The 10,621-nt window shown below is 42.8% G+C and overlaps 1 protein-coding gene across 1 annotated transcript in view; it reads left to right on the top strand.

Moving 5' to 3' along the window:
• NUP210L (nucleoporin 210 like) overlaps positions 1–10,621 on the top strand; it is a 169,517-nt gene that overhangs the window by 77,726 nt on the left and 81,170 nt on the right. The window contains exons 14-15 of the mRNA XM_006159801.2: positions 991–1,136; positions 6,949–7,170. Of these exons, the coding sequence (XP_006159863.1) occupies positions 991–1,136; positions 6,949–7,170 (368 nt within the window). The remainder of the gene's footprint in view (positions 1–990; positions 1,137–6,948; positions 7,171–10,621) is intronic.

The raw sequence follows: 10,621 nt of genomic DNA on the forward strand, positions 1-10,621 counted from the left end.
GGACTCAAACCACAGTCAGCCATGTGGGAGTCCAGTGACGTAACTGCTATACCACCTGCCACATGTTAAGATTCTCATGGGGGGACCAACAGTTGGTGTAATGGCTATGTCGCTGGACTCCCATGTAGTCAACTGTGGTTCAAGTCCCGGACCCAGTGGCTTAAACAGGTGGCTTAAACATGCCAGGCGTGTGTGCGTGCGTGCCCAAGATCCTGAGAGGAGACTGAAGTAGAAGGGATTGCGGCGTGGCCATCCCCCTGGGGGGGGGTGATTTCTCACTTTCTGTCTCTCTGTCTCTGTATTTCTGGTGAGTGCACGTGCCCTATAGCAAAAACCTCTCCAAAAACCAAAAGATTCTCATGGGGACATGGTGGTTAAGAACACTATACTCCCACATGGCTGACCCAACCTGGTGGGAGTCCCAGATCTGGCAACTTGCTTTCTCACATTCTCTTTCTCTCTGTGTCAAATGAAAGATATTAATAATAAATAAAATTTAAATAAAAATAATTCTTTAAAAAAAATTCTTATAGGATCCAGCAGGTGGCATGGTGGGTGGGGACTGGACTCCCACTTGACCAACCGCATTTTGAGTCCTAGACCTGGCGACTTGCTTTCTCATTTTCTCTCTCTCTCTGTCTTTTTCTGGTGAGTGTGCATGCCCTGTAGCAAATTTAAAATAATAATAATAATAATAATGATTTTTTGTTGTTAACTTTATTTATTTACTTATTATTTTGCATGAACTTTGCCAGAGAAAGAGAGAGGGGAGAGAGAGAGAGTGAGAAAGTAAACCACCAGGTCTGGGACTTGAACTGCAGTTGGCCATGTGGGAGTCTAGTGCCCTTAACCACCACACCACCCCAGCCCCAATAATGATAAATTTTAAAATTAAATAAATAATTTTTAAAAATTCTTAGGTTTCTGTAGCCTAATTTTTTTGAGAATTATCTGCCTATTAACCTACTAAAGTTATATTTTTTGTTTCAGGTATTCAAAGGCCTGGACCAACACACTGTTCTAGCACACATATCGCCGCCAAATCTCTGGGCCATACTCTGGTAACAGTGAGTGTGACTGAATATGAAGAATACTTGGAGAGCAGTGCCACATTCGCTGCTTATGAACCCCTGAAGGTGAGACGTCTCACAGGAAGAAACCATTTCTTCTCATGGGCCATGTCCACTTAGGGGCTTCCTAGCTCGCTGTGGTTTATAACTTTACTAAAGATCAATGATAATTATGTTCTCTTTATTTACTACCTTTTTTTTTTTTTTTTTGAGAGTTTTTTTGCTATAGGGTGCGTGCGCTCTCCAGAAAGACAGAGAGAGGCAGAGAGCCAGAAAGCAAGAAATCACCCCCCATGGGGGATGGCCACACCGCAATCCCTTCTCTTCCATTCTCTTCTCGGGATCTTGGGCATGCATACACACACGCCCGGCATGAGTTTAAGTCACTGGGTCTGGGACTTGAACTGTGGTCGGCTACATAGGAGTCCAGTGACATAGCCATTATGCCATCTGTTGGTCCCAACTTACTACCTTTTTAATCTACAGCTTTCTCATTTAACCTGAGCCTTGGGCTTCTCCTCTCTTGTGCTTCTGCCAGGGGACTATCTTTAAGTGATATCAGCGAGTTTTAAATAATCCCCTCTCCTTACTCTTTTTTACTGAGTTATAAAATATGTATAGTGGGACCAACAAGTGGTGTGATGGTTAAGGCAGCTAGATTCCCACATGGCTATCCATGGTTTCAGTCCTGGACTCAGAAGCTTGAAAATCATGCCAGTTGTGTGTGCATGCGTGCCCAAAGTCCTGAGAAGAGAATGGAAGAGAAAGGATTGTAGTGTGGTCATCCTCCCTAAGGGGTGATTTTTCACTTTCCTTCTCTCTGTCTCTCTCCACTCTGGCAAGCACACATACCCTATGGCAAAACAAAACAAAACAAAACAGAAAAAACACCAAATATGTGCAAAGTACATAAAGTACACTAATCTTTTTTTTTCTCATTAAGTTTTGTTTTAATGGGTAAAGTACACTAATCTTAAGGTATTAGAATATTTAGATTTTTATGATACATGTGTCTCTGTAGACACTAAGATCTAGAATATTAGCATGTTCCCTTTTGAAGAACCCTTAAAGATAACTTTCTGCCTTGGGGAAGGAAGTCAGTTGTCTTTTACTATATACACTTAACAATTTTAACACAGTCGTTATTTTTGGCCTAAGGGTTGGTGCATTATGATGGAGACAATTATGGGAAGTGGCTTAAAATTAAAATAAATAAATCTTGGCATACTTTCTGCATATAAAGGAGGAGAATGGAGGAGAAGGGATTGCGGTGTCGCCATCCCCCCTGGGGGATAAGTTCTCGCTTTCTGTCTCTCTGCCTCTCTCTGTCTCTCTGGTGAGCGCATGTGCCCTGTAGCAAAAACTTCTCGGGGGGGAAAAAAAAAGTGGGAAAGAAAAAAGTGAAATTCAACATCTGCGGACCCACAGATGACGTAATGGTTGCCTCACTAGACGCCCATAAACTTGACTATGGCTTAAAACTCATGCCAGGCACATGTGTGTGTGTGCCCAAAATCCCAAGAGGAGCATGGAGGGAAAGGGATTGTAGCATGGCCATCCCCCATTGGGGATGATTTCTTGCTTTCTGTTTCACATGACCTATAGTAAAAATCTCTTTTAAAAAATTAACATCTGGGGAACCAGCAGTTGGCGTAATGGCTATATCGCTGGACTCCCACGTAGTTGACCGCGGTTCGTGTCCCGGACCCGGTGGCTTAAAACTCACGCCGGGCGCGTGTGCGTGCGTGCCCAAGATCCCGAGAGGAGAATGGAGGAGAAGGGATTGCGGCATGACCATCCCCCCTGGGGGGTGATTTCTCGCTTTCTGTCTCTATGTCTCTCACTGTCTGTCTGGCGAGCGCACGCGCCCTACAGTGAAAATCTCTCAAAACAAAAAAAAAAATTAACATCTGAAAGTTATTGCTAACAGATAATAAATCCTGAATCAGTATCTCTTTTTTATTATTATTATTTTTTAGAGGTTTTTGCTATAGGGTGCATGTGCTCACCAGAAAGACACAGAGAGACAGAGTGACAGAAAGTGAGAAATCACCCCCAGGAGGGATGGCCACGCTGCAATCCCTTCTCTATTCTCCTCTCGGGATCTAGGGCACGCACGCACATGCGCCCAGTGTGAGTTTAAGTCACCGAGTCCAGGACTCAACAACGCTCAACCACATAGGAGTCCAGCAACATAGGCATTACACCAACTGCTGGTCCTGTGAATCAATATCTCTTTAGATAAGAAGCCCTATCCAGAGAAAAAAAGTTAATACTAAGGCTTGTGTGTTCATGCCCGAAATCCCAAAAGGAGCAGGGAGGAATAGGGATTGCGGCATGGTCATCCCTCCTTGTGGTTGATTTCTCACTTTCTGTCTGTCTGGCAAGCAGATGTGCCCTATAGCAAAATCTCTTAAAATAAAAATAAATAAAAACAAAGGTTAAGTTATTATTTTTTGGGGGGGATGAGGTTTTTGCCATTGGATATGTGCACTTGCCAGAAGGATAGAGAGAGACAGAAAGCAAGAAATCACCCCCAGGGGAGATGGCCACGCCGCAATCCCTTTTCCTTCATTGTCCTCTTGGGATCTTGGGCACGCATGCACACATGCCCAGTATGAGTTTAAGCCACCAGGTCCTGGACTTGAACCGTGGTCGACTAAATGGGAGTCCAGCAACATAGCCATTACGCCAACTGCTGGTCCTAAAAATTTGCATTTAAAATTATCTATATTGCACGGTGTGCAGCATATATATTCTGGTTAAGGCACTGAACTACCACATGTTCAACCACAGTTCGAGTCCTGGACCTGGTGGCTTGAAAATCATGCCAGGTGCCTGTGCCCAAGATTCCAAGAGGAGAATGGAAGAAAAGGGATTGTAGTGTGGCCATCTTGCTATGGCAAAAACCTAAAAAGAAGAAGAGGAAGAAGAGGAAGAAGAAGAAGAGGAAGAGAAAGAAGAAAAAAGAAAGAAGAAGAGGAAGGAGAGGAGATAGGGAAAAAAAAGAATGCGTCATCAATCTACTTCATTTTATGGCTTAGTCACTGTCGTACACACTGTGTGCTACACAAAAATAACCTACACTTTGAGAATACTTCGTTCGCCTAATGCCAGCTTCCTCATCTATACCGGAAATGGGATGCAAGTCCTTTGTATGCTGGAGTAAATAATACCTATATTGTCTGCCTCTTAGGTTAGAAAGTTCTTTGAAAACTACTATGAATTATATGGATATATTATTTTTATATTTTTAGGGCAGAAGTTCTTTTTTTATTTTTTTAATTTTTTTAAATTTAACTTTATTTATTTATTTATTTTTAATTTGACTAGAGAGGGAAAGAATGAGGAGAGAGAGAAAGTGAGAAAGCAAGCCACCAGGTCCAGGACTCGAACCGTGATCGGCCAAGTGGGAGTCAAGCGCCCTTAACCTCCAGGCCACCTGCCGGCCCCAGGGCAGAAGTTCTTTAAAATGTCAGTGAAATATTTATTTTAAATGTGTATGCAGCTATTTATACAATACCTTTTAGGTGCCCAACACTAATAAATCTCACTGAGGAAGAGATTTTTTTTAAAGAGATTTTTGCTATGGGGCACGTGTGCTCACCAGAGAGACAGAGACAGACAGACTGACAGAAAGCGAGAAATCACACCCCCCGTCCCAGAGAGGATGGTCACACAGCAATCCCTTCTCTAACGTTCTTCTCTCAGGATTTTGGGCTTGCACGCATATGCACCTGGCCTGAGTTTTAATCCTTTAGGTTCAGGACTGGAACCACAGTCAACCTTGGAGAAATCCAGTGACATAACCATTATGCCATCTAGTAGTCCCAAGGAAGAGAAATTCTAAAAATAAATTAGGTGTAATGGGACCAGCAGTTGGAGTAATGGCTATGGCACTGGACTCCCATGTAGTCAACCGCAGTTCGAGTCCTGGACCCGGTGACTTAAACTCATGCTGGGCGCATGTGCATGTATGCCCAAGATCCCTAGAGGAGAATGGAGGAGAAGGGATTGCAGCATGGCCATCCCCCCTGGGGGTGATTTCTCACTTTCTGTCTCTCTGTCTCTCTCTGTCTTTCTGGTGAGTGCACGCGCCCTATAGCAAAAACCTCTCAAAAAAAAAAAAAATTAGGTGTAAGACTCTGCAAAGCCCATCAGAGGGCAGAGCAGTTACATTGCTGAACTCCCACATGGTCAACTGTAGTTCAAATACCGAACCCAGTGGCTTCCTGGATCTGACAGCTTAGAAATCATGCTGGGCGTGTGTGTGTGTATACCCAAGATCCTGAGAGGAGAATGGAGAAGAAAGGATTGCAGGATGGTCATCTCCTGGGTGGAGAGTTTCCATTTTCCCTCTCACTGTTTGTCTCTTTCTCTCCCTAGTGAGTGCAGATGTCTTAAGGCAAAAAACTTCTTCAAAAAAAAAAAAACTTAAGAAGTTTTTTTTTTTTCACTATAGGGCGCATGCACTCGCCAGACAGACAGAGACATAGAGACAGAAAGCGAGAAATCACCCCCAGGGGGGATGGTCACGCCACAATCCCTTCTCCTCCATTCTCCTCTCGGGGATCTTGGGCACGCACGCACACGTGCCCAGCGTGAGTTTTTAAGCCACCGGGTCCGGGACGCGAACCGCGGTCGACTACGTGGGAGTCCAGCGACATAGCCATTACGCTAACTGCTGGTTCCCAAACACTACTGGAGATGTCGGGGACTTAAGAAGTGTTCATGGGGCTGGCAGGTGGCATGATGGTTAAGGGCACAGGACTCCCACACAGCCGACTGCAGTTCAAGTCTCAGACCTGGTGGCTTGCTTTTTCACTTTCTCACTGTCTCTCTCCCTCTGCCCCTCTCTGGTCAAATTAAAATAAATGAATAAAAATAAAATAAAGTTAAATAAAATAATTCTTAAAAAAAGTTTTCATAACTAGAGAATACAACAAGAATTATTACTTATATATGGCACTTGACCCATTTAAATAGCTTTAGTAGATGACCAATGTACACATAAGTGGTAGACATCAATACTGTAAGGGTGTAGGTGATACAGAAGTGGTTGTGGTCTGGAACAACTGCACGTGAATTAATGTATAAGCGACACATCAGTTAGACTTGAATAAGAGGTGGGTTCTAAATTAATGCATAGGTTAAGAAGCGTTCCAATTGTGAAGAATGACATATATATCTCTTTGGTGTTCAGTCTAACTCCATTTTTAGCATATTCAGATAACTTGGCTTTAAAATGGCCATATTCGAGACCGGCAGTTGACGTAATGGCTATGTTGCTATACTCTCATGTAGTCGACCACGGTTCAAGTCCCGGACCCGGTATCTTAAACTCACGCTGGACATGAGTGCGTGTGTTTCCAAGATCCCGAGAAGAGAATGGAGGAAAAGGGATTGCAGTGTGACCATCCCCCCTGGGGGGTAATTTCTCGCTTTCTATCTCTCTGTCTCTCTCTGTCTTTCTGGTGAGTGCAAGCACCCTATAGCAAAAACCTCTCAAAAAAAAACAAACAAAACCAAAAAAACAAAAAAACTTCTCCAAAAGTAAATAAATAAAATTTTATAAAATAGCCACATGCTGGAGCCAGCCAGTGGTGTGGTGGGTAAGGTGTCTGAATCCTGCATGGCTAACTGTGGATCGAGTCCCAGACCCAGTGGCTTGAAAAATACACTGGGTATGTGTGCACGCATGCCCAAAATCCTGAGAGAAGAATAGACAAGGGATTGTGGTGGGGCGACCCCCCTGGGGTAATTTCTCATTTTCCCTCTCTCTCTGGCAAGTACATGTACTTTATAGAAAATTTAAAAAGAAAAGAAAATGGTTGAATGCCCTAACCAATCAGGAATTAATTTCTTTAAATGTTAACAGGCACTAAACCCTGTGGAAGTGGCATTGGTGACATGGCGGTCTGTGAAGGAAATGGTATTTGAAGGGGGTCCTCGCCCATGGGTCTTGGAGCCTTCCCGGTTTTTTCTGGAATTAAGCATGGAGAAGATGGAGAAAATTGGAATAACACAAATCCGGATGCCAGCTAAGAGAAAACAGAACCAGTACATCTACCGGGTCCTATGCCTGGACATAGGGGAACAAGTAGGAAAAAAGAGTTTTCCTAATTTTTTTAAAAAATGTAATATTCCAAATCTTTTGCACTTACAACTGTTTCTTTTCAGATTCCAGTGGATTTAATTTATGGACTAGGTAGGAATATTGGAATTGAAATGGAGTGTCCTATGAAATGTTCCCATTGTTGATGAGGGTCCCAACTATATTTCTTGACTTTCCTCCACCCTTCAGGTGAAAAGAAAGGGACCCCAAGTTTTGGAAACATCAAGGAAGCAAGACAGCAGTGGGTACCCCTAGATAGAAATGCAGATGAGTCAGACTATACCTCACCTTCCTAACTCACCTGAAAACCAAGGCCAGAGGAACCCCTTGGTTTGAACCTAATGTTATTTACTTAACAAGGAGCTCAACTCTGGATCCCAGTTGGGAGACTTGGATCATTTATTTTCCTTGTTTGTTGTTTAATTTGTTAATTTTTTTTTTGAGAGGTTTTTGCGCTCACCAGACAGACAGAGACAGACAGAGAGATAGAAAGCGAGAAATCACCCCCCCCAAGGGGGATGGCCACGCCACAATCCCTTCTCCTCCATTCTCCTCGGATCTTGAGCACGCACGCACACGCGCCCGCCGTGAGTTTAAGCCACCGGGTCCTGGACTCAAATCGCGGTCGACTATGTGAGAGTCCAGCGACAAAGCCATTACACTAACTGCTGGTCCCGATTTGTTAATTTTTTAAAAATAAGCCTCAAGGGCCAGCAGGTAGTGTGGTAGTTAAAGCTCTAGATGCCCACATAATGGACAGTGCTTTGGGTCCCAAACCTGGGGGTTTGCTTTCTCACTTTCTCTCTCTCTCCTCTATCTTTGTTTCTCTGGTGAAAATGTATGTCTTGTACCAAATTTTAAAATTAGGGGCCGGCAGGTGGTGTGGTGGTTAAGTGTGCTGGATTCCAACATGGCCGACCATGGTTCGAGTCCCGGACCTGGCAACTTGCTTTCTCACCTTCCCTCTCTCTGTCTCTCTCTCACTCTGTTCCTCTCTGGTCAAATTAAAGTAAATAAATAAATTGGGACCAGCAGATGGCATAATGGTTACGTCTCTGGACTGCCATGTAGTTGACCACAGTTTGAGTCTTTGACTTGATGACTTAAACTCATGCTGGGTACATGTGTGTGTGTGCCCAAGAACCCAAGAGGAGAATGGAGGAGAAGGGATGCAGTGTGGCCATTCGCCCCGAAAGATCATTTCTCTCTTCCTGTCTCTCTGTCTTTCTGGCAAGCATGAAAAAATATGCCCCCATAAACAAAAACCCCTCTTAAAAAAAAAAAAAAAAAAAAAAAGCAAAGGGCAGCATGTGGCATGGTGGTTAAAGGCACTAGATTCCCACATGACTGACTGTGGTTCAAGTCCCAGACCTGGCATCTTGTTTTCTTAATCTTTCTGTTTCTCTGGTGAGTGCATATGCTCTATAGCAAATTTTTAAAATGATAATAATACTGGGAAAACCATGTTGTACACTGTAACAATATATAGTGATTAAATGTAAATAATTTATATATATGTAAAATTAACTCTCCTAGGGGCCAGCAGATGACGTGGTGGTTGGGGGCACTGGACTCCAACATGTCCAACCACAGTTCAATTCCTGGACCCAGTGACTTGCTTTCTTGCTTTCTTTCTCTCTCTCTCTCCCTGTTCCTTTCTGGTCAAATTAAAATAAATAAATAAATAAAGTTAAATTTTAAAAAACTGTTCTAAAGTTGGGGCCAGCAGGTGATGTGGTGGTTAAGGCATAGGACTCTCACATGTCCAACTGCGGTTCAAGTCCCAGACCCTGAATCATGCCAGTCACACATGCATGAATGCCTAATTCCCCAGGTGGAGAATGGAGAAGAAGGGATTACAGTGTGGTCATCCCGCTAGGGCGTTATTTCTCTCTCTCTCTCTGTCTTTCTGGTGTATGCATGTACTCTATGGCAAAAAAAAAAAAAAAAAAAACCCTAAAAAAAAACCTCTTCTAAAGTCAATCATTAAGTAATTGATCTGAATAAGAACCAAGACCTTCCAATGCTAATTCCAATCTAATGGATTTCTTTTGTTTTTGTTTATTCACAGTGAAGTTAGTGCTGTACCTGTATGTATTTACCTCTAGTAAATGTATGAGAATGTCCAAAGAATTAGTAAATTTCTCACTTTACACTGCAACAACAACAAAAAATTGACACACAGAATTAACCAACACAGATAATAAGAATGTTTTCCCCAATTTGTCATCTATCTTTTGTCATTTTCTAGTTCAAATCTTATATACAGTAAGTAGTTTAATAACTTTTGAGTCAAATTGACATTTATTGAGAAATGTTAACCATTTTTACAGAGCTTAAGATGCCCACTTAAAACTATGAAATCTTATGGTTTTCTATATAATTCAATTGGAATACTGATATCTTCAATATTAATGATTTCTTGGGGACCAGCAGATGGCGTAAAGGTTACATTGCTGGACTCCCACATAGACAACCACAGTTTGAGTCCTGGACCCTGCAGCTTAAAATTCTCACCCAGTGCGTGTCAGTGCATGTCCAAGATCTTGAGAGGAGAATGGAGGAGAAGGGACTGCAGTGTGGCCATCCCCCATAGGGGTTGATTTCTCATTTTCTGTCTCTGTCTCTCTGGCAAGCACACACACCTTATAGCAAAATATCTCTTAAAAAATTAATGATTTCTTGGACTAGCAGCGTAATGGCTATGTCGCTGGACTCCCACATAGTCGACCATGGTTCGAGTCCCAGACCTGGTGGTTTAAAACTCATGCCGGGTGCGTGTGCATGTGTGCCCAAGATCCCGAGAGAAGAAGTGAAAAAGGGATTGCGGCATGGTCATCCCCCCTGGGGGGTGATTTCTTGCTTTCTGTCTCTCTGTCTCTCTCTGTCTGTCTGGCTAATGCACGCGCCCTATAGCAAAAACCTCTCCAAAAAAAGAAGGAAACAAAAATTGATTTCTTTAATGATCATGTGAAGGTTGCTTAGAGGTTTTTGCCTTAGGGTGCATGAACTTGCCTGAGAAAGAGAGAGAGAGACAGTGAGAGGGAAAGTGAGAAATTATCTCCCAGGGGGATGGGCATGTCACCCCTTCTCTCCATTCTCCTCTTGGGATCATGGGCATGCACACACATGCATCCAGTGTGATTTTCACACCACCAGATTCAGGACTCAAACCGTGGTCAGCCTTGTGGGAGTCCAGCAATGTAACTGCTATACCATCTGCTGGCCCCATGAAGGTAATTAATAATAACACTTTGCCTAAATTAAAAATAATAATAAATAATTATTTAAAAAAATAAAAACTGTACTAGCCTTTAAAAATACCCAAAGGGGGTGTAAATGTACCCCAAAGTTTCATTTTGCTCATCTGAAAATTCTTAGAGTTCACTAACTAAACAATTCAGTATCTCTTTTTTTTTTTTTGGAGTGGTCCTTT

The sequence above is a fragment of the Tupaia chinensis genome, unplaced genomic scaffold (assembly GCF_000334495.1).
Source record: "Tupaia chinensis unplaced genomic scaffold, TupChi_1.0 Scaffold000659_1, whole genome shotgun sequence".
NCBI classification, from domain to species: domain Eukaryota; kingdom Metazoa; phylum Chordata; class Mammalia; order Scandentia; family Tupaiidae; genus Tupaia; species Tupaia belangeri.